The 24,280-nt window shown below is 53.1% G+C and overlaps 1 protein-coding gene across 1 annotated transcript; it reads right to left on the reverse strand.

Annotated features, from left to right (window-relative positions):
• Positions 1-414: 414 nt before the first annotated feature.
• ATP13A1 (ATPase 13A1) lies at positions 415-17,264 on the reverse strand. Its single transcript, XM_047848777.1, has 26 exons — positions 16,836-17,264; positions 14,457-14,546; positions 14,142-14,332; positions 11,725-11,797; positions 11,349-11,504; positions 11,115-11,184; positions 10,931-11,037; positions 10,313-10,442; positions 10,131-10,186; positions 9,417-9,543; positions 9,202-9,339; positions 9,001-9,121; positions 8,483-8,640; positions 7,919-8,094; positions 7,737-7,847; positions 6,607-6,732; positions 5,655-5,763; positions 4,035-4,234; positions 3,856-3,952; positions 2,755-2,915; positions 2,571-2,685; positions 2,282-2,478; positions 1,348-1,490; positions 1,038-1,149; positions 809-952; positions 415-721 (listed from the first exon to the last, which is right to left on the reverse strand). Exons 1-26 carry the CDS (start codon positions 17,229-17,231, stop codon positions 611-613), a joined length of 3,615 nt encoding a protein of 1,204 aa, XP_047704733.1. The 5' UTR covers positions 17,232-17,264; the 3' UTR covers positions 415-610.
• Positions 17,265-24,280: the final 7,016 nt, after the last annotated feature.

Here is a 24,280-nt window from a genome sequence, read left to right on the forward strand (position 1 = left end):
ATGGCACTTGTGTGGCATAGGACCGCAATGAGTGTGACCCGAGCTACTATTTGCAATGATTCGGATTGAACTTCCTCCCATCTAAGACATCATGAGAGAAAGGCATGCTCTCCTATTTTTTACATATTACTGAAAAACAGAAAATGCCATTGATCCCCAAACTCCCCCCTAGTGCCTGAGGGACCAAAACATGAAGCTGAGAGACCACGGAAATATGGAGGTGCTTGTCAAATTAGGAAAATATGCACCACTCTCTGGACTCGGAGCTTGGCCCTTCTAAGTGCTGAATGTATTACAGAGACTGTCGTTAATAATCTCACGGCTCCTGAGGAGGGTGCTGGGACCCTGCTCAGTGATTGCCCAGCCCCACAACGACCCCTTCTGTGGTGCAGACAGAGGTGGAGGCAGGCCTTCTTAAAATCATGGATGCGGCTTTATTTACCAAAGGTGCCAGCCCAGGGCTGGTTCTGCCAGCCAGGCCCTCAGATGGCTGTGGGGGATAGGGGGTGTCCCAGCTCAGATCAGTCCTGGTGGCCACTGGGGCAGTGTTCCCTCTTGGGGCTTCCGCCCGGCGGCACCAACATGGGCAGCAGGTGCCGGCACCGCCATCTCAGGAAGGCACTTTCAGCTTCGGGGTCCCCAGGAAAAACTGCAGGACACGGTCGGCCAGGAGCGCCAGGCAGAAGTCCAGGAGCAGGACCTGGGCGATGACCAGCTTGAACTGCGGGGCAGGGAGCACTGGTGAGCTGGAAGCCCACAGTCGGGGGCCCAGGCTGAGTCGTGGGGCCACGTCCACGGGGCCACTCACCTCCACGGGGATGTCCACGAGGCCAAACTGACTGTTGAAGTCAGGTGAGGAGCCAAGGAGCAGGCCCACGATGGCCAGGAGTGACACAGCCAGGCTCCACACCAGGGGCCTGTTCTCTGGTAGGCTCTCCATGAACGGTGGGCCCTGTGGGGACAGATGGATGGACAGTCAAGTGCTGTGGGGGCCTAGAAAGTGGGCAGGGTGAACTCAGGCATGGGCTGGACCTCACTTTGTAGTTGATGGCAAAGGTGGCCATCTGCATGGCCATAGCCATGATGTACACGGTGCTGTTGACCAGGCTCGGCTCAAATTCCTTGTACAGGTCCACAAACTGCTCCTGCCTGCAGCAACACATGGGGGACAGGGCCACCCTATGACTCTCACCATCCCTGCACAGAGCCAGGGCTGTCCCTGGCTGACTCCACTGCCTGGCTGTGGTCACCACAGGGCAATGTCTGCGTGTGCATCCTCGTGCACCCTCCACCGCAGGGACACTGCCTTCCGCCCCTCCCCAACCCCCATGCTGGGACAGCACTCACTTCTCAGGGCTCCGGGCCTGGGCTTCGCTGTACAGGTAGACGAGACTCAGGAAGTGCACACAGAACTGGAGCACGACCGTGAGGACAGTGTATAGGTTGAAGATGTTGGGCAGGGGCCGCTCTCGGGAGAGAGTCTTGAGGGGCTGTAGCAGCAGGGTGGGGGGGTCAAGGTCCAGGCTCACCCTGGGCCTACTCTCCCACCCTGCCTCCTAGCAGGGCTCATGCAGAGAGCAGTCACCAAATCCTGGAGGTTATAAGTCAGTACCCGTCCCTGGAGTCCTGCTTGTGCCCCAGCACCTCAGTCTAGATGCCATCACACCCTCAGCCAACACTCCACACAGCAGTCAATGGGCACTTCAAGTCCATCCTCTTTCCCCTTGTTCTACAATAAACCAAAGCCCTCTTTGGGGCCCACTGGGCGTGCATGGTTGACAACACCCACCTCCCACCCTCTCCAGCTTCCAGGGCCTCTTTTGCATCAGCCCATGCCAACCTATAACCTTTCTGCCTACTTCCTGGCCGGTTCCCTCATTCTGTAGGGAACCCTACGGGCTCCCCTGAATGACCATGAGGCTGTGCCCTGTGAGTCACTTTGTATTTTTCACGACACCGCACGCTTTGAGTGGTCTTAATAATTATTTTCCCCATCTGTCCTCTCCTTGTCTGTGGGCTCTTTGTGGCCCACCTGAGACCCCAGCTGGCAGACAGTGCTGGGAACCGAGTTGTGCCACTTTGGGGAGTCTCAGCATGTACCTGCCCTGTCCCGATTCTCATTGGTGATGTGGGGATGACAGTTCCCACCCTGAGAGCTGCTGTGAGGACAAATGGATGACACGTGGTGGTGTCTTTAACAGCCCATCCTAGCTAGCCCAAAGAGGCAAAGGGACTTGTGGGCTGGGGAGGGAACCCCTGCTTTGCCTGTGTCTCAGCCCACCTTGGAGCGGGAGATGAAGAGGAAGCAGCCGGCCAGCAGCAGCCCCTGCAGCGTGGCCTGGAAGTCACTGAACTTGACGCCCTCCAGGTAGAGAACACTCTGGCTATAGGCCAAGATGAGGGCATTGAGGGCCAAGATCTTGAACATCTGCAGCGTGGTCACCAGCGTGCAGCGGCCTTGCTTGATCACATGGCAGACTGCGGGGGGTCGGGGAGGAAGGTGTGGGCATGGGTGCCAATCAGGATAGGCCTGGGGTGGGCATGAGGGAGGGGCTGGGGATGGGACTCACTGCACTGGATAGAAGACAGCTTGGAGGTGAAGGGTGCAGCGATGCTGGCGTCCCCCAGCTTCACGATGGGTGTGCTCTCGTCCTCCAGTTCCCGCAGCACCTGGCTCAGGCGGTCCTGTGTGGTGGGCGACACGGGTGAGACATGGCCACCAGGGGATGCTGGTGCCCCCCTCCTGAGACTCACCCGCTGGGAGGCCAGCTGCTCCTCGGGAGGCGGGAGCCCCGACCTCTGCTTGGCCGCCCTGGAAGTGGCCCGGACTCCACTGTTGCTCAGGACGGGGCTGTCTCGGGGTCGTCGTCGCCGTTCAACAACTCGCTCGGGGGCGTTGGCCAGGAGTGCCACACCTGGGGGAGAGGCATGTGATTGTATGTCTGGAGCCAGAAGGAGCCTGCCACTCAGGCCCCGTGCGGAGTACAGAGTGCAGAGTCTGCTCACAGGAGCCCCAACTTCCTCATCTTAGCCCATCTCCCCAGGGAGTGTCTCAGAGAGCATCTATCTTACTTTCCACATTTAGGAAGCAACACCCAAATACACAAAACACAAAGGAGACAAAATGAACAGACTCCCTAAGTCTATTGCCAAGGATCGTAATTCTAAGACATAATAGGTGATAAACACCACAGTTGGTTAATAAATCAGTTAAGAGGGGCGCCTGGGTGGCGCAGTCGGTTAAGCGTCCGACTTCAGCCAGGTCACGATCTCGCGGTTCGTGAGTTCGAGCCCCGCGTCGGGCTCTGGGCTGATGGCTCAGAGCCTGGAGCCTGTTTCCGATTCTGTGTCTTCCTCTCTCTCTGCCCCTGCCCCGTTCATGCTCTGTCTCTCTCTGTCCCAAAAATAAATAAACGTTGAAAAAAAAATAAATCAGTTAAGAATCTCGAAAGAGCTACAAGTACGCCAGATCAGTTTTTAAACATCAGCCCGATGACTACATTCTGTTGACAGGACTCCAAGCCTATGAACGCTTGGCAAATGCCTCAGCTTCCATTTGTGCATCGCCACTTGTCCCATCTCTCACTGGCCTCTGGCCCTCAGTGCCCACGTGGTCCCTGCGTGGGGCCAGGGGGCCTCAGCAAACCGAGCTGTGTCTGCCACATGGAGCCTCCCAGAGGCCCTGATGCCCTCACCTCACTCTTCCTCAGACACCTGTGTCCCTTCCAGGCCTGCACGTCCCAGATCCCCAATCCCACTGGCCCCTGGCTCAGTGACGTGTCTCTGAAGCTAAGCCTAAGCCCGTGCTGGCAGAACAGCGATGGAAGCGACAGTCCATCAGCTTGAGGGACTCACCCACGTCAGCATGCTTCAGGGCACCGACGTCATTGGTGCCGTCGCCACACATGAGGGTCACGTAGCCCAGCTCCTTCAGGCTGGTGATGACAAACTCCTACGTGGGCAGAGATGGGCGGAGTGAGGGCTCCGTGCCGCCCCCAGGGCCCCACCTGCCCCTCTGCCTCCTCTGTACACACCTTCTGTTTGGGGGCCACGCGGGCGAACACCTGCACGTGGGGAATGAGGCGAAGCAGCTGCTGGGGGTCCTCGGACTGCAAGTGGGCCAGGCCGTCACCCGTGAGGCACAGGGCATGCTCCAGGGCCAGCGCCTTTGGGGAGCCCCTAGCCAGGGGCAGTATGACACTGCCATCGATAGAGCGCCACACGCAGGGTCGACCTGCAGGGCCAGAGCCCAGGGTCAGGGAGAGGGGTTCAGCCGCTCAGCAAATCCCCCTCACATGGACCTCACACATACGGTCCTAGTCTCATCTCCCTGACGCATGTTCTTGCCCTCACCCCTCTTTATCCCTACCAACCGGGTCCACACCTGCAGCCCAGGAACCCCACAGATTGTTCACAGAACCCTCCCATACAAAGGATTCAAGAACCCAGAGCCTAGGCCACTGGCCTGAGGCCACATGACAGTCAGATTCAAATCCAGACAGCCTGACCTCAGGAGCAAGGCACCCCTACCCCTGGGGCCTGCCTGAAACCTTCCTCTCCTAGGGCCTGGACACCCTGAGTCACTTCCTCGGGCCAGACACTGCTTACCAACCACTTCCTCTTTCTAGATGGCTGGCCTAGACGTGGATGCTGAGTGACAAGGACGGCTGAGGGAGGCCTTCTGGCACTGTATGGCTCATCCTGGGCTGTCCTGGCTAGGAGGGAAACCAGCCTCCACGTGCCTTTTGTTGTGGCCGTTTTGTTAGACCAGCTTCATCTGCCAATCAACAGTCCCGACAGCCACCTCTGGGCCACCTGCCTACAATCCCTGGGCTCTGGAAGACCATAGTGCCTGGGGCTGGGACAGAGACGACAGAGATCTGGCACTAACGCATTGACTGGAAGGGCTGGGAGATTCTAGAATCCAGCCCAGTTCCCAAAGCTGCAACCTCCTCTGATCTGCAGCCTGGTGACATTCCGACGCATGTCATTCCCCAGCCAGACGCCATCCCTTGGCATCTAACAATCTAACAGACCCCACACCCCACCAGCCGGAGGTGCTGGGGCTGGATGTGCCCCTCAATGGACTCTATCCTTGGGCACCACTTGCAGCCAATTTGGTTACTCAGAAATGACCAGAGGCCATGAGCTCTGGAGTCAGGACACCTGGGAGCAAATCCTCCAAGTACCACTGAGCGACTGAGGTCGATGAGTTTACTTCTTTTTCCTTGTCTACAAAGTGGGGGCCCTAACAGCTGACCTTGTCAGTTTCCTCCTATGGGGTGCGGAGATGACAAGGGTGGTAACGTGCACCGCGCCCTCTGCCTGGGGTCTGGTCATGCCAGCATCCCCGTGCTTACGAGAACCCTCACCAGGTACGACAGCCTGCCGGCCCCAAGGCAGGTGTGAGGACAGAAAACACAGACTGGCTGACGACAACCAACCACCCTGATTGTAAGTCATCGCTGATCCTGGAACCAGTAGCTGCTCGCACGCTGCTGGACACACAGGTGTGGAACTCCCTGGCCAGGGGGCCTGAGCATGCCGACGAGGCAAGGCTATGTTCCTCAGGCCTGAAATCCAGGTGGGCCACCAGACAGGAGCTGTTCTTGGACTCAGGGTCCCCCAGAGCCCAGGGCTCCACGGCGCCTCACCTTTCTCTGTGGGAGGCTGCAGGATCAGCGTTTGTGCCTTTTCAATGAAGTGCAGCTCCTGAGCCACGTGGCAGGCAGTGAGCGGGTTGTCGCCTGTGATCATGACCACCTGGCAAGAGAAGAGGGCTCAGTGGGGCAGGGCTCAGCAGGTCAAACTCCAGCCTGGAGACCTGGTGATCGAGTCCCCTCTAGAGAAGGCCACAGAATGAGGTCTTGGTCTCCTAATGCAGAATGGGTTCCAGGGGCCACAATCCACCCCAACTTGGTGGCGTTTTATGCAAATAATTCACGTATGCATGTCTTTCTGAAAACACTCAAGCCTTTTCTGTAATACAAACTAAGAACCAGCTATTGGTGTGGACCCCCTTGGCTTGGTAGCTGCCCCAGGCAGAGGGGAACAGATGCTCCAGCGTTTGCACTTAGGGGCCAGTGATGGGAAGACGGGCTGTGATTGCCGAGAGCCAGGTGGGTGCCGCTCATGTCACCACCTCTGTGACTGCTCACTCACCTCCCACGTTCTAAACTGCATCCTGAGTCCCAAACTAGAAAACAGAAACCACAGGACAGATGGATGCGGTCTGTCTGGGAAGTGCCTCTGTATCCCCTGTCCCAGCTCCAGCTCTTCCTGTCTAGGATGGGGTGGAGGGGGGGAACTGCCCTTGCATCCCAAGGATGCTGAGGGCTAAGGAAGCAACTTGAGGTGGGTGGGCACAGGCCGGGTCCCCAGGCATCCTCAAGCCTGGAAAAGCGTTAGCACCAGAGCTGTGACGGAGCTCAGCTGAAATCCAAGAAAGACGTCCTTGCTATTGAGACCTGGATACCCACTCAAACCTGCCCCACTGAGGGGAGAACTGTCCTCTACTGTCACATCCCCCTCTCCGGAAGGAACAAAGACCCACCCACCCGTCAGGCCACCCTTGGGGCCCAATGGGGAGGGGTGTGGCAGCCATACCCGGTGGGACGCATTCTGGATCTCACGGATCACAGCCTTGGAATCGGCCTTCAGCGGGCAGGAGACCACAATGAAGCCAACGAACTTGAGGTTACACTCCAAGGCCTCCCGTTTGACTTCCCGGGCCTGTGTGGGGAACACAGGGGTGCCTTACAACCCATCCCCCCATCACTTCTGAGCTGGTAAGGGAGGTCAGGGAAGGCCCCATCTTTACAGGAGTAACATGTGAGGGTCAGAAGCTGAGAAGTGGGGAGGGCGACCCACAGGGGCTCAGCAGTGCTGTGTGGTTTCCCCACCGTGGGGCCTTTCCTCCCTACATGGGCAACAGCAGGGCACGGAGCCCCTGTGACTCAGCCTCCCAGACAACAAAGTCAGACACTCCTTTGTTAATCACTGAGCACACACTCACCCTGTTCCTCCTATCAGAAACCCAAACCTCCTGCCCTCACAGAGCTTGCCTACTACCAGAAGCGATGTGAAATAAAATCACAGAAACCAGAGCACTAACTGCCATGAGAAAGAACAGCAGGGGAACGAGACAGACAGACTCAGGGAGCGGCATCAAGCAGGGCGGCTCTGAACGTAAGCCCACAATCTGGTGCGCACTCTGGAAGAATCTCTCAGCTGCCAGGTGTTAAGTGGACTGGATGAGGGCCCAGGTGGAAGCAGATAAAGGAGGAGGACTGACGGTGGAGGGGGAGAAGAAAGCCGATGACCGATGTGACGATGTAGGGCGTGAACGAGAGCTGGAGGCGCCCCAAGACCACACGGTGACAGGGTGGTTGGACAGGGTAGGGGCAGAACTGGGATGGAGACAGGAATCCGAGGTGCTTCCTGGTGATCCTTGGGGAGGTGTGAGGACCCAAGGGTGTAGGGGTAGGAAGCTGGATGGAGGCGGGCCTTGGTTGTGCTCGGCAGAAGTGGCCTCAGGGGCCAAGATGGGATGGGGTCCCCTAAGGGACAGGGCACACAGTGGGGAAGAAGGGACCAAGGACCGAGTGCCACGCAGGGCCTCCAAAGGTAGAGACATGGGAAGAGGAAGAAGGAACCATGCCTGCTCATAGTGGCGCTGACGGGAACAGAAGGCGGTGAGGACAAGGGGCCGGCAGGTGGAGAGCCTGGGCCCTTACCTGCTGGTGGGTGAGATGCCCCAGCTCCTTGTACCCCAGCGCCAAGACTCGGGCTCCTTCCCGGGAAATCTCCGTGTGGATGTGGTGGTAGTCAGGTGGGCACTGGGCGAACTGCAGGGAACGCGGGGGGATGTCACCGACCGCCCCGCGCCCCCTTTCCCCCCGGGCCGGGGCTAGCTCACCATGGAGTGCAGGGTTTCGGGGGCCCCCTTCACAGCCGCAATGTAGCAGAGATCAGTGGAGCCTAGCTTCTCATAGGAGGCGAGCACGGACATTCGCTTTAGGGCACTGGCAAAATGAAAGCGCTGGTGAATTTTCAGCCCCTGAGTTTTAATACTTCGGGGGAATACTTTCTCATCTGGAAACAAATAAGTACGAATCCTGAGGGCCTTCGCTCCAAAGAGGCAGCCAAGCCCCCGCCTCCCCCTTCCACCCCTCTCTTCCCCCCACCCCCAGACCCAGGGCCTGCAGGTGGGGGCTGGGGGGAGGCTCCTCACTCCAGGTAGGGTCAAGGCTGAGAGACCTGTGCTCAGAGGCCCCTGCCTGTGACTTCTGACAGGGTGGGGCAGGCTCTACTCCCACGGGCATGGACTGTCTCAGGTCAGAGGTGAGCCTGTGCCCGCCCACCTAGGGGAACATCACGGTTATAGGCCTGCCTGCCCGAGGTGGACACACAGGTGTCTCCGAGGGGTGCAGCCCGCCCACCCAGGGGTGTGAGAACTGGGCCCAAAGCTCCAGCCCCTCACCTTTGGTCAGCGTCCAGTCCACAGCTGTCAGCATAGCCTTCTCAAGTGGATCACCCACAAGGGTGCCATCATCCAGCTGCATGAGGGAGTGGCATGAGGCCAGGGCACGGTGTGTCTCTACAGGGATGTTAGACACAGGAGTGACCTCCTTCCCGTCTCTGCAAAGAGAGGAAACCGCTTGTTATGGAGTGGAGGGACTCTTGGGACTTGCTAGCCAGGATGAGGGATGGGCCTCCACTCTGTGCCAGTCACTACAGGGGCTGAGACGCATGGTCTTGGTCTTCGTGCCAACTGTGCCCATCTCAGAGACGGCTCTAGGGATCGTATGGCTGCTTGGGGTGGGAGCTGAGCCTCCACATTGCTGTCACACTGAAGAGTACACGGGGAACACCCCCCTCTGCCGCGTGATCAAACTTCAGTGGTCCACTGTCGTGGGTGGGTCTGGGTGGGTGCCGCCTGTCCCTTGAGCTCCCAGAAAGCCACCTGCTGGGGGAGAGGCCCAGGCCCCCCATGCTCACCTGAGCCCGGCCACCCCACGAACGACTAGGCTGTCGCTAGTCAAGGTCCCTGTCTTGTCGAAGCAGCACACCTCTACCTTGCCGGCAAACGGGATCCGGAAGGGCTCCGTGCAATACATGTCTGGGAAGGAGAGGAGCCAGGGTCAGGGGCTCTGCCAGGCCCCAGCCCGCTAGGCACCCAACCCTGTCCCAGGCACTCACAGAGCTTGGCCAGGGCAATGAGGGAGGTGTTGACAGCCAGAGACAACTCGATGGGCAGCTCAGGGGGCACGACCGAGGTGAGGATGAGTGTGCATTCCAGAAACAGCTTGTAGCGGTTCCGGCTGGGGTCCTTGGTGCCTGCGGAGACAGGGCCTGCCAGCCTGGGGGCCATGGGGACAGGTCCCAGCAGGCAGGTGAGGGGCCACAGTGCATACCTTCAATCCACACGTAGGCAGCTGCTGCGATGGCAAAGACCAGGAGGAAGAGGATGAAGATAAAGGTCTCCAGGTTGTTTGCAGTCACCCTCTTGACTCCAAAGAGGATGGTTCGAAGCAGCTTGCCCTAGAAGGACAGGGGGTTAGAGGCCTTTCCTGGCATGGGAGTGTGGGGGGGGTGTGGGGTAGGGGTGGCCTCCAGCATCTGACAGCACAGAGAGTCAGAGTATCCCTCTGCTGATGGGGAGGGCCTGCCCTGGGCCCACCAGTGAGTCCTGCAGCCGTGACACAGGGACCACACAGGTATGTGGGAGGCTGCAACTCAGCTAAGGGTTATAGAGACCAGTGGCCAAAAACTGGGGGTTAGGGAAAGAAGTGGTTTAGATGGGGGACCGGGTTTTCCAGAGGGAGGTCTGGCCATCACCTCTACCAGGCAGCCCTCATGCCATTTTAGTGAAGAGTTTATGAGCATGACTCTGTACACCATCCCAATGTGTGTGGCAACAGCCCGTTCTCTGTCTGTGCTCCCCACCAGCTCAGCTGAGGACAGCGGGCTCAGTCTAGGGTTTGCCTCTGCACCCTGCCCCGAACCAGTACCCTCTGTCAGAGTAAGCCCGTGGCGGGGATGTTCTGGGATCCATAAGAGCCACTGTCTCAACTGTCTGCCTCCTGCCCTGGGGCCCACCCTCCCCAGAGCCAGACAAGGGGCCATACCTGGGACGTGTTGAATCCGGTCCTGAGGACGTAGGCCACGCACCCATTGTCAACTGCTGCAGAGACAAACAGAACGAGCATCACTTGTATCTGTTCGTCCCAACTCCCGCACAGCCAAGCAGGTGTTGAGGGGATGGGGACGGTGGGGCCAGAACACCCCCGGATCTCCCCAAGGCACCTACGCTTCAGGCCCGTGGTGGCCTTCTGTGGGGGGATGTGCTGTACCACCTTGGTGCCCCCAAAGATGACGTGGAGCCGGGAGTCGGCCTGGAGGTCCAGCACCCGGTCAGGGCTGAGGTCTTCAATGGGCTCCTGAGGAGAAAAGAGAGGACGGTGAGGGCGCTCTCACCTCGGCCTCCTTCTCCATCCCCAGTCTCTCAAGAGGGGGCCCCTGGGGCTGGGTTGGGCCACTCTGACCCTCACAGGGTTCCCAGCCTGACCTCGTCTTCTCCCCACCTGCGTGTGCGCATCCACTCCTCGGGATCCCCCAACTGGCCTCACTCGGGGTTCACGCTCTCCTGGTTTCTCTTGGCCCACCCTAGTCCGACATCCCCGGTCCCTGGCCTGGACAACCCCCAACGACCTTGGCCTCTCTCTTCACCACCCAGCTCCCCTTCGTTCAGGGTGCAGACCCCCCCAGGAGAGCCGGCAGCTCCATCTAGGCACCGCACCTCCTCTGGCCTCCTCCAGCCGTGCCTAGGCAGGATCCCGGCCTAGCGACCAGCCCTCTCCCTGCTCCACGAATGAGACAGTGAGGCACGTGAGTACACCGAGCACGACCCCTACTCCCCACCCAGCACCTTCATCTGTGGCACCGACTCCCCTGTGAGCATGGCCTCGTCCACGATGCAGCGGCCGCGCAGCAGCAGCACGTCACAGGGCACTAAGTTCTCCTGTGGGGAGCGGCCTGCGGGAAGGGGCGGGAGGGTTGGACGGAAGCCGAGAGAAGGGCTCCCGCCAGGACGGAACAGAACTGTGCCTCACCGATTGACACAATGTCTCCGGGAACGATCTCATCGCTGGCGATGGGCCTCCACTTCCGGCTGCGGTAGACCTGGGTGGAGGGGAGGTGCACTCAGCTCTGCCTCTTGAGAGGGGGCATGATGCAGGTGCACGCCGAGAGCCGACCTCACCCCGCCCTCGCTCCACGCCCACCCTGAGACTGGCAGGTGCCCCCCCGCACCCCCCCTCCCCAGCAAGTCTCCCTGTTGGCCACACCTGGATCATGTGAGGCTTGTTGCCCATCTTCCGGATCTCTGACATGTTCCTCATCTGCTGCTGCACCAGGGAGGCCTCGAAGGCCACCAACATGGAAAGTGTGAAGACGCTGTAGTACCAGTACTCATCCAGACACCAGAGCCCCACGCAAAAAACCTGCAGGACACAGCCTGTGTGTCCACACCCCCGCCCGTCCATCCACGGGAGCACACGAAGATGGACACCTGAGGAGGCTGGGAAGGCACACCACGGGCTGTTCTACCCACGGCCCAGGCCCGTGCAGACAGACAGATTTTCAGGTGTGGAGAAAGGAGACTGCTCTGGCTGTGGAAGGCCCAAGGAACAGGGTGGGGGGAGAGCCCAAGCTGCTGTTTACCTGGAACACAAAGAAGGGTGCCGTGGCTCTCTCCTTGAACAGCTCTGAGAAGTCAGGCACCACCATCTCGGCCCTGCAAGAGACCAGACCCCACATCTTGTTCACGGCGTGAGGCCTCGGGAGCCCCTCGGGAAACAAGGAGCCAGGAGGGACAGTCCACTCGACTGTGACTAGCATGCTAACTGCTGCCAGCCCTCTGCTCCACAGAACCGAGGTGAAGCTTCTGAATCAGCGACAGGTTGTTCAGGTAGCCACGCACTCGAGCAGGGTTAGCGCAAGACAGAACCGGTCATCAGACTGGGTGACAAGCAGGCGGAGAAGGAGTACCTGACTGTGCGATGGGGGCCCTGAAGCTGTGCAGAAGAGGCCTGGCTGTGGGGTACTGTGGGGTCCCCTGGGGGCTGAGCCCCACCCTGATTTCGAGACGGGAGGTCTGGAGCTGAAATTTCCCCCAAACTCCCTCAACGAAAGCCCCAGAATTTGAGGAGTGGGGCCTAAGGGTGTGTTCTGCGGCATTGTGTGTGATAGCCCAGCCGGGCCAGGGAACGAGCCAGGTCAGCCTGGGTGCTCCTCGCCCTGCCCTTAGAGATGAGTACTAGAGGTGAGATGCGAGAAAAAGAATCCACTGTGATAAAAACAAACAATAACAACCGGGGCCCATTCCGCATTGTCAGGTGACTTTGCATGAGGCAGGAAGGTGTGCAAGGGGACATCCCATGCCACCATCAAGGCTGACCTTAAGCAGGGAAGTAAGTAAAAAATTTCTTATAAACCTTCCCACTACGTTGCTATTTGAAATAACACATCTGTATTTTTAACGTTTGCTTATTCTGAAAGTGAGACTGTGTGTGCACCTGCATGTGTGTAAGCACAGGGGAGGGGCAGACAGAAGGAGAGAGAGAATCCTAAGCAGGCTCTGTGCTGACAACGCGGGATCGATTTGGGGGGGATCGATCTCACAAACCCCGAGATCATGACCCGAGCCAAAATCAAGAGTCAGACGCTTAGCCAACTGAGCCACCCAGGTGCCAACCCCCCCAACCCACCCCGCCCCTGCTGCCACCATCTGTAATTTTTAAAAAGCAATGAAGTCAGGGGAGAATTCCCTAAAGGGTCTAAGGATTTTCAGGTCGAGGATGATTATCACGGTGGCAGGGACAGGGGCTCTGAAGTCCAGCTCTGCCCCCTCCCAGTAGCGTGTCGGCACTGGTGGTTTCGGTGACTGAAGAGAAAGCACATACGTACAAGGCAGCTGGCATCGTGCCTGGCACAAAAGAGAGCCAGGGTGATCACTAACAATTCCTTTTACCACTCTTCCTGAAGTGCTGGGAAAAATACGAGGACAAAGGTGACAACTTACGCTCAGGAAAAAAACTTAAAAACAAAGAGAAATAGGACACCTGGGTGGCTCAGTGGGTTAAGCATCTGACTTTGGCTCAGGTCACGAACTTGAGGTTTCTGAGTTCGAACCCTGCATCGATTCTCTCGCTCTCTCTCTCTGCCCTTCCCCTACTTGTGAGTGCACGTGCGTGTTCTCTCTCAAAATAAATAAACTCCAAAACAACAGGGGCGCCTGGGTGGCTCAGTCACTTGAGCATCCGACTTGGGCTCAGGTTGTGCTCTCGCGGTCCGTGAGTTCGAGCCCTGCATCGGGCTCTGTGCTGACAGCTCGGAGCCTGGAGCCTGCTTCGGATTCTGTGTCTCCCTCTCTATGCACCCCCCACCCCCCCACTCATGCTCTATCTCTCTCTCTCTCTCTGTCAAAAATGACTAAACTTTAAAAAAAATAAAACGACAAGACTAAAAATAAATAAATACATAAGCCAGAGAAAAACTATAGTAATTACAAAACGAGGATCAACAGCCAACTCCGGGGCCTCAGGCCAGGCTCCCATGAAGAGCTGCACGCACTCCCGCTGGAGGGCCCTCCAGGGTCTCTGTCAGCAGGCCAGTTCAGGGGAGACAAGACCACAGCACATTTCTCAAAAGGTGCCCGCCATCTTCACCTGGGATGTAGTGTTTATGTATTTATTTTTTTTAATGTTTATTCATTTTTGAAAGACAGAGAGAGACAGAGAACAAGCAGGGGTGGGGCGGAGAGTGAGGGGGACACAGAATCGGAAGCAGGCTCCAGGCTCCGAGCCGTCAGCACAGGGCCCGACACGGGGCTCGAACCCACAAACCGTGAGATCATGACCCGAGCCGAAGTTGGACGCTCAACTGACTGAGCCACCCCGGCGCCCCTGGGATGTATTGTTTAAAGGGTGACCTCCTCCACCCCACTTCCTAGGCACCCTGACTCGGGAGCGTGGTGGGGCAGAAATGGGAAAGGGGCCACTGGCACGGCCAAGCATCCCTGCTGTGACTGTGGGCAGAGCTCCAGCCCTGTCAGAACACGGGGGCACCCTGGGACTCACTTATTGCTCCCAAACTTCTTCTCGGCCGCGCGGATCTCAGAGTCCTCCTGGAAGCCTCTGTTGCTCTGGTAATATGAGAAGGCATTTCCCACAGGAAAGGCCACAGGGAGGAAGCGCTTCTTCTCCAGGGCATCGTAGGAATACTTGATCTTCTGGAATTCGAAGGACAGCACCTCTTGCCCATCTTCGCCCTGTGGGAGCAGAGGCATCTCTGTGGCAGAAGCCCCTAACCTGGGCATGCCTGCCAGTGCCTGGGAGTCCACCCCCCCCTCCGACCCAAACCCTGGGCTGGGCGGCCCAGCAGCAGGTCCCTACCTCATCCCGGTGGAGGGCCACAAGCTCAGTGGAGCCATTGTTGGGGGTCGGCACCACCTTCACGAAGGTTGCTTTGCTGGCGTCGTACTCCTGTGAGAGACAAAGTGCTGCTGCTGAGCCCTTCCCACCCCCCAGCTGCACAGCCCCCACCAGGGAGGCTGCACGCATCGCACGTCTGGGCGCAGAACACACCACTGGGCTCCGGAGGCTGGCCCGGCCACTTCCCCATCTGTCATTGAGACATAGACACTACCTGACCACACTGCTGGTCTCGTGTCATAAAATCAGGAGTGATGGACAGCACCTGATGCCTGGGGCGCTGCTGAACTCAAACAGGAAGAAGCCCCCCCCCCCCCCCCCCCCCCGCATGAGATGTGCCCTCAATGCACATGGGCTGAGCCCTGTCCCAGCCCGCTGGCCTGCTGCTGCTCTGCCTCCCCTCCTTTAACCGTTCATCACGTGTCCTGAAGTGACCAGGGACGACGAGGCAAGACTCGTCCTTGCCTCAGCTGAGGGCCTCTGCACGAGCCGTTTTCTCTGCCTGGAACATGCGGTCACACACTCAGCGTCAGGCCCTTGCTCAAATGTCACCTTCTTAGGAGCCCTCCCCTGGAGGAGGCTCCATGTAAAGGGCCCTCACAACACTCCTTTCCTCGTCCCGCTTTTTCCTTTTGAGCACTGATGGCTGAGTACGAGCTCTACCTCTCTCGCTAACGCCATGAAGGCAACGGCTTTCGTCTGCTTTGTTCGCTGCAGGCCCCTCAGCACCTATGACATGGAGGCGCTGGCTGGAGGTCAGTCAGTGCTCCGGCAAGCCCACGCTGCAGCCAGCTCGCGGCTGCTGGGCCAGCCCACTCAGCCCCTGGGACGTGTGTGTTTGTGCGGGGAGGCGCCAAAGGGTGACCCTCAGTAGAAAGGCCCTGACCCTCGGGGCATTCACTGGCATGGAAGCAGGAGGAAAAGAACGACAAAGACAAAACATTAAGCGATGAACTTGGGGATGGGAATGCCGCGGAAAAAAAGTGCAAAGTGCTACGTGGGGCCGGCCCCACGCCAGGAAGGCTGCGGTCATTTCAGGCTCTTCTCACTGTGGAACGGGAGGTGGGTGTTACAGTTCTCGCTTTACACAAGGGTGAACTGAAACCCAGAGAGAAGCACCCGTCTGAGATCTCTGATCCCGGACCTGCCTGTCCTAACCCCACAGTCACTCAGCTCCTTGTCCTTCATCCCTGGAGAGGAAGTGAACAGGCACGTTTTTTACCTGCAGGCCAAAAGGCAGCTGGACGTTTGGGGAGAGACGTCACACTCTCTCCAATTTCCCTCCGTTTTTTGGTCCCTCATTGGAATCTTTCGTTGTCCTGACCTGAAGCCACCAAGCCCGTAAGTTTGAGCCCCTCCCCTGGGATAAGGCTTGTTGGGGAAACAAGAGACTTTATTCTCTCAGAAGAGAAAGAGGACCCAGCCCATGTGTGCAGTCAAAGAGAATGGACTTCTCTTTCTGCCGCCCTTAATGCTGCTCCCTTTCCCTCTCCTTCCAGCAGACACATGCCTGGGATCAAAGGGGAGACTGGCTGGACCTCAGTGCCCATGGCTCCAAACATGCCAGTGTCATCCAAGGCAGGCCCAGAGAGTGGTGGTGGAGTCACTGATAGTAACTGCTGACCCAGGGCAGCTCTCCCTATCCAGATCCTGGCGGTTAAGGGTCAGAAGTGCTACTGTGCTTCTAAAAGTGTGTTCTGAAAGAAGTCCTCACTGTCACCACACTCAGCTTGCAGGCAGGCATAAAGAGACAAAAAGCAAAAAGCACTTGAAGTCACTTGCTCACAAACTGCTCCTGCTCCTCTTAAATGCTTGCTATGATCAAAGTGCATTTCAACCTAATTTTGGTCCTAGTATGTGAGGGCCTGTAAACACCAGACAACAGAGCTCTCAAACCAACCTCCACAGACAAGTAAACTCACCCGGCGGGTCTAGCCTCACACTCTGAAAACCAAAGTAGTAGACAGAGACACAGGGGAAGAAAGTAGGACCGTTTCTAGAAGCAACCTAGTACTTGCTATTATGGTCGCTAGCATTAACAAGCCATAACAAAGAAGAACATATGTCGGATCCTACGCTGAGCTTTTTATAGATATTAGCTTCCCGAGCCTAAATGACCACACCAAGGAGGGATTCCAGAAAAAGGAAATAACCTGCGTCAGGGTCGCACAGCAAGTCAGTAGTAGGGCCAGGGTTTGGACACCCAGAGGGCAACGCTGGGGACTCAGGCCCAGCAAATGGGAAGCCCGGGATGGAGTGGGGACCTACACAAACGTCGTGACTGCGACCCGCCGCAAGGTTCGACCGAGTCGAGGGTCAGGCTCGTGCCCGAGCACTTACCGGGGTGCAGGTGAGCGCGCAGTGCGCGTGCACGGACCAATGCCCCGAGAGGACGGTGAGCGCGTGCGCGAGGCAGATGCTGGCGAGCACAAGCAGTGCGGCTTCGGGTATCTGCACCCAGCTGCTGCCCCAGCCCCAGCAGCCGGCGGCCGCGGCGCCCAGCCAGGCCGGGTAGAGCAGACCCGCGAACGGCAGCACCGTGAGGCGCCGCAGCAGTGCCAGCCGCCGGTACGGCCACACGGCAGCAACCAGCTCGTCACCGCTCGCTATGAGCGCCGGCCCGGCGGCGAGGAGGGTGCGCGGCTGCGGCCCGGGCTTGGGCTGCCCGCCGGGCCGGGCCCCGCAAGGCCTGGCCCCGCAAGGCACCGCGTTGCCCACCGCAGCCGCCGCCGCCATCTTTCTCAGCGCCGCACTCGCTTCCGGGCAGAGGCACCGCCTCACTTCCGACGGCTTACTTCCGGTGAACCTTGGGTGCCGCCATGGCAGCTGGGGCTAGGGAGAGCCGGACAATTGCCGAAGCTGCGTCCGGAAGTTGTTACTCCGGGCGCCGCCATGACAGGCTGAGGCCGGAAGGAGAGGTAGGGCGCGGCCATGACAGAGAAAGTCTTGAAAGGGCTAAGGCTGCCCCCGCCGCCCTGCCACGCCGGACTGAGACCGGAAAAGACGAGGCTAGGCGGGCTGGGCCCCACCATGACAACTAAACCGGAACTGGGGAGCCCTTGTCCTAGGCTACCGAGCAATGGCCTGTTTGCGTATCAGGGGCGGAGCCTGGGCACTGCGGAGGCGGGGCCAATTACTGAAACGCAGGCATTCTGGGGGCGAGGCCAGGATCCGCCGAAGGGGCGGGGTTTGTCACGGGGGTGGAGCTTGTTAAGGACCGAGGTCCTTGGTTGGTCTCGGCGCCGGGGCGGTCCCTCCCTGGGGGTCCCGCGGGAGGGCAGGTGCTGACCGGCATACAGAACACAGCCACAGCTCACCAGAGCGATCATGAAATAATGATTACACACACGTTACTACTTTAACATAAATATACGAAAAATTGTTTATTTGAGATTACGTATGTTGTGTAATGTTTACTCTCCTGCTACTATTGCTTGAGCAAAACCACAATAGGGCTAATTAACAGCGGCAATTAGTAGTATTTGGTAGTACTACAAATAGAAAACATTGTTTCTCAAACAATATGTTTGATTAAAATGTATAACAACGCTTTTATGTTTCTTTCCTCTCACATGAAAATTTATTCGAACTTCTTTTTAAACTCTTTATAGGATATTTATATTTGTAGGTTATATTGTTGCATATTCTTAGGGTAGTAACTGTAAGACTTTGTAAAAGGAAAACATAATAAATGCAGTAGGACTTCGTTAATATTCTTTTTTTTTAATTTTTTTAATTTTTGAGAGAGAGCGTGAGTGAGCAGGGGAGGGGCAGAGAGAGGGAGAGAGGACCCCAAGCAGGTGCTGCGCTGTTAGCTCAGAGCCAGATGCAGGGCTCCAACTCACCAATTGTGAATCATGACCTGAGCCGAAATTTGATGATACATTGACTGAGCTACCCGGGCGCCCCTTTCGTTAACATTGTATATTTAATGAAAGTAATATGACGTTTCTTTCTGTCCCATTACACAGTAGAATATCTTTACTCTTTCAGTTTTCTTTTCCAATAATACTTATCTGAGTGGACTGCAACCCTTAGGACAGCTTTTTGTTTTATATAGTGATAAACCGAATGCAGTCAAAGGTGACATCACTGATTTGCTTCCCTTCTTTTATCGAGCCCACGGATTACTCAGATTCTTGGTGTCATTCTAATGTGACAACATGAAGCTGAATATTGTCTCGACTAAAGCCTTGCAGAATGGATTCTACTTGTGAGGTTTTTGACTTGGATAGTTTCTAGATCTTGAAAATAGGGTGCGTTTGTTTGTTCTGAAGACCCTATTCGTCACAGGTCTTTGCATCTATAAATTCATAATACATTGCTATCTGTGTCCAAAATGTTCATTATTTTTGAACACTCTAGAGCACATTGGATGTCATCGTAAGTTAAACCTCCCTTTCTCAGGGACAACGATATTAAGCACATAGGTAATTTGAAATTGTGATATCAAAGCTAGACTCCAAATAGCTACTTTATTCAGAAAGAAACTGAGAATATCCTGTTAGATTTGTTGATTTAATTTTTTAATTAAAAAATGTTTAAATTTTAGAAAAAAATTTGAGAGAGAGAGAGAGAGAGAGAGAGAGAGAGAGAGAGAGAATCTTAAGCAGGCTCCACGCTCAACACAGAGCCCAACGTGGGGCTCTACCCCACGAGCCTGGGATCATGACCTAAGCTGAAGTCAAGAGTCGGAAGCTCAACTGACTAAGCCACCCAGGTGCCCCTTGACTACCCATTTCTGAATACATTTTGAATTCTGAATCAGCCCTTATTGCAAAAAAGTGAGTCTTTTTTAGGGGCACCTGGGTGGCTCAGTTGGTTAAGCGTCCAACTTCAGCTCAGGTCACGATCTCACAGCTCATGGGTTCCAGCCCCACATCAGGCTCTGTGCTGACAGCTCAGAGCCTGAACCCTGCTTCAGAATTTGTTTCTCCCTCTTTCTCTCTACCCCTCCCCTGCTCGCACTCTGTCTTTCTCTCAAAAATGAATAAATGTTTTAAAAAATGAGTGGTTTTTTTTGCCATATGAGGTTTTAGGAGCAGTCACTTCATAGCTGTCTGGGCTCCTATGGCTTCTTCAAAGATCATCGGAGAGTTTTAGAGAAACAGTACATAAGTTTCTGCTTTACTAGAATTGTTTTCTCCACTCTAATCTTCAGTGCATTTCCAAATTAGAGGACATTTTTCTTTTGTCTATTTTGAAACTGATATTATGACGGTCAACTAAAAAAAACACCTTTTTCTTCAAAGTTTATTTCTTTTTTTTTTTCACTTTTTTAACGTTTATTCATTTTTGAGAGACAGAGAGAGACAGAGCATGAGTGGGGAAGGGGCAGAGAGACAGGGCGTCACAGAATCTGAAGCAGGCTCCAGGCTCTGAGCTGTCAGCACAGAGCCTGATGCGGGGCTCGAACCCACAAACTGTGAGACCATGACCTGGGCCGAAGTCAGACGCTCAACCAACTGAGCCACCCAGGTGCCCCTATTTCTTTTATTTTGAGAGAGAGAGGGAGAGAGAGAGAGAGAGAGAGAGAGAGAGAGGAGAATCCCAAGCAAGATCCACACTGCCAGCACAGAGCCCAAAGTGGGGCTCGAACCCATGAACTATGAGACCATGATCTGAGCCAAAGTCAAGAGTCAGATGCTTAACTGACTGAGCCACCCACGCGTTTATTAGAACGGTTTTAGGTTCCAGCAAAATTGAGATAAGGGTACATGATTTCCTATATATCCCCTGCCACCTCAGATATATAGCACCCTGATTAGCAACATCCCTCACCAGAGTGATACATTGTTACCAATAATCCCAGTGCCTGTAGTTCATCTTTGGGTTCACTCTTGGTCCTGTACGTTTTATGGGTTTGGACACATACAGAATGAATGTATCCATCATTACAGTTTCATACAGAGTAGTTTTACTGCCCTGCAAGTCCACTGTGCTCTGTCTCCTCCTCTCTCCTTCTCTCACCTCCTGGGAGCCACTGATCTTTAGTGTCTTCCATGGTTTTACCTTTTCCGTAATATATCATTGGAATCATACAGTGTGTCCCCTTTTCTGATTGGCTTTTTCCGCTTAGTAATATGAATTTATGGTTCCTCCGTATCTTTTTATGGCTTTATATCTCACTTCTTTTGAATGCTGCATAATATTCCATTATCAGTTTGTTTATCCATTCACATACATCTTGGGTCTTCCAAGTTTTGAATTATGAGTAAAGCTGCTATAAACATCTCTGTGCAGACTGTTTGCTCATTGATGGCTACATGGTGACTTCTAATTAATTCTCGACTTTATTGAGATGTAATTGACACATATCATTGGGTAAATTTAAGGTGTACAATGTGATGATTTGGTGTATGTATATATTGCAACATGCCTACCACAATACAGTCGACACCCTTTTAACCCTTTACCTCACCATTTTTTAAGTTTATTTATTTTGAGAGAGAGAGAGAGAATCCCAAGCAGGCTCCATACTGCCAGCACAGAGCCCAATGTGGGGTCAACTCACAAACCGTGAGATCATGACCCAAGTCAAAGTCGGACACCTAACTGACTAGCCACCCAGGCGCCCTTCACCATTTTTTGTTGTTGTTACAGTGAGAACATTAGAGCTCTACTTTCATAGCCACTTTCAAGTATACAATATTGTTAATTATAGTCACCATAATGTATACTAGATACTCAGAATTTACATCTTATAACCGGAAGTTTATATTCTAACCGACATCTCTCCATTTCTCCCACTACTCAGCCCCTGGCAACCACCATTCTCTCGAGTTCCATGTCTTTAGGTTCCACACATAAGTGAGATCACACAGTATTTGTCTTTATCTGTCTGACTTATTTCACTTAGCATAATGCCCTCAAGGTCCACAGGTCCAACCATGTTTCTACAAAAGGCAGGATTTCCTTCTTTGTGACTAGTATTCTAACACATATATTAGAATGTTATATGTTAACATAGTTATATTAATATTATATTATATTAATATATAATATTATATATTGTATTATATAACTATAATATAGTTATGTTAATATTATATTATATTAATATATAATATTATATATTATATTGTATAACTATAATATAGTTATGTTAATATTATATTATATTAATATATAATGTTATATATTATATTATATAACTATAATACAGTTATGTTAATATTATATTAATATTAATTATATTAATATTATATATTAATATAGTTAATATTAATCTATACATATATAGAATATTATGTATATATAATCTCACATTTAGCTTTATATATAATATTTTCTTTATCCATTCATATGTTGGTGGACACTTAGGTTGTTTCCATGTCTTGGCTATTATGAATAATGCTGTCATGAACATGGGTGTGTAACTATCTCTTTGAGCTAGCGATTTCATTTCCTTCAGACATATGCCCAGAAATGGGATTGCTGGTAGTTCCATTTTCAGTGTTTTTGAGGAGCCTTCATACAATTTTCCATAGTGGCTGTATCAGTTGACATTCCCACCTTCAGCGCACAAGTGTTCTACTTTCCCCACACCCTTGCCAACATTTGTTATCACATGTCTTTATTATAATAGTTACATTAACAGGTGTGAGGTGATATATCAGATCGGTTTCAATTTGCATTTCCCTGATGCTTAGTGATGTTGAGCATCAATTGGCCATCTCTATGTCTTCTTTGGGAAAATGTCCATTCAAGTCCTCTGCCCGTTTTTAAATTTATATATGTTGGATATTAACCCCTTGCCATATAGATGATTTGCAAATATTTTCTCCCGTTCCATGGGTTGCCTCCTCATGTTGTCATCTCTTTTGCTGTGCAGAGCATTTTGGTTTGATACAGTCCCCCTGGTTCCATGCTTTGTCATTCCTTGTTCATTTTTGCTTTTGTTGATTGTGCTTTCGGTGGCGTATCCAAAAAATTATGGCTGAGACCAAAGTGGAGGAAATTATTCCCTAGGTGTTCTTTTGGAATCTTTATGGTTTTGGGTCTTGTTAAGTCCGTAATCCATTTTGAGTTAATTTTTGTGAGTGGTGTAAGATAGAGGTCCAATTTCATTCTTTTCCCTGTGGATAGACAGTTGTGCCGGCACCATTTACTGAAGAAACTATCCTTTCCCTCTTGATTATTCTTGGCTGCCTTGACAAGCATTAGCTTACTGTATATGTGGGGATTTATTTCTGGGCTTTTGTTTCTGATCCATTGGTCTATGTGCCTGTTTTTATGGTAGTTACCATATCATTTTGATTACTGTCACTTTGTAGTATAGTTTTAGATCAGGAAGCATGATGCCTCTGCTTAGTCCTTTTTTAGGATTGCTTTGGCTATCTAGGAACTTTTGTAGTTCCACACAAATTTTAAGATTTTTTTTTGTATTTCTGTGAAAAATGGCATTGGAATTTTGATAGATATTGCATCAAATCCCTACATGGCTTTGTGTAGTATAGACATTTTAACATTAAGTTTTCTGATCCATGAACATGGGCTCTATTTCCATTTATTTGTGACTTTAATTTCTTTCATCAGAATGTAATTTTGATATGTTGGATATTAACCAATATCTAAAGCTCTAGGCAGAGCGTTTACTTCTTTAGTTACATTCATATCTAGGCACTTTGGTATCTTTGATGCTGTTGTAAATGGGATTATTGTCTTTTTCAGCTAGTTCATTGTTGGTGTGTAGAAATGGAACTGAATTTAGCATGCTGATTTTGTATTTTAAAACTTTTCTGGGTGGCTTAGTCGGTTAAGCGTCCAACTCTTGGTTTTGGCCCAGGTCATGATCTCACGATTGGTGAGTTGGAGCCCCACACTGGGGATCTGTGCTGGCAGCGCAGAGCCTGCTTGGGATTCTCTCTCTCTGTCTGTCCCTCCCCGCTTGCATGCACTGTCTTTCAAATTAACATTTTTTTAAAGTCTTAAGCAAAGGTAAGTTGGGATGACATTGTCTATCTTTCCAGCCTGATACAGGAAATCTTTCTTCCCGGTTATTTTAAGAATAGCAATTAAAAAAATTTTTTTTACATCTCTCTCTCCCTCTATCTGCCGCTTGGCTGCTCATGCTCTCTCTCAAAAATAAATATATAAAAAAAAAACTTTTCTGAATGTTTTAGTTCTAACAGTTTTTTGATAGTCTTTAGGATTTTCTATATACAAGATCATATTATCAACAGATGATTTTACGTCTTCCTTTCTGATTTGGCTGTCTTTTGTTTCTTTTTCTGGCTTAGCTGGGCAGGACTTCCAGAATTATGTTGAAAAGGAGTGGTGAGAGTGGGCACTCTTGTCTGGTTCCTGATTTTATTTTTTAAATTTATGCTTATTTTTGAGATAGAGGCAGAGAGAGAGGGAGACAGAGGATCCAAAGTGGGCTCCGTGCTGACAGCACAGAGCCCAATGCAGGGCTTGAACTCACGAACTGTGAGATCATGACCTGAACCAACTGAGCCCAGGTGCCCCTCGTTCCTGCTTTTAACCTTTCACTAATGGGTATGATGTTGGCAGTATGTTTCTCATGTACAGCCTCTATTATGTTGAGGTGTATTCCTTCTATACCCAACTTGAATGTTTTCTATCATGAAAAAATGTTGAGTTTTATCAAATGCTTTTTCTGCATCTGTTGAGATAATCACACAATTTTTGTCTTTCATCCTTTTAATGTGCTATATCATATTTATTGATTTGTGTGTGTTGAATCATCTTTGCATCCCAGGGAAAAATCCCATTTGGTTATGGCATATGATCCTTTAATGTCCTGTTGAATTTGGTTTGCT

Source organism: Prionailurus viverrinus, chromosome A2 (assembly GCF_022837055.1).
Source record: "Prionailurus viverrinus isolate Anna chromosome A2, UM_Priviv_1.0, whole genome shotgun sequence".
NCBI lineage: Eukaryota > Metazoa > Chordata > Mammalia > Carnivora > Felidae > Prionailurus > Prionailurus viverrinus.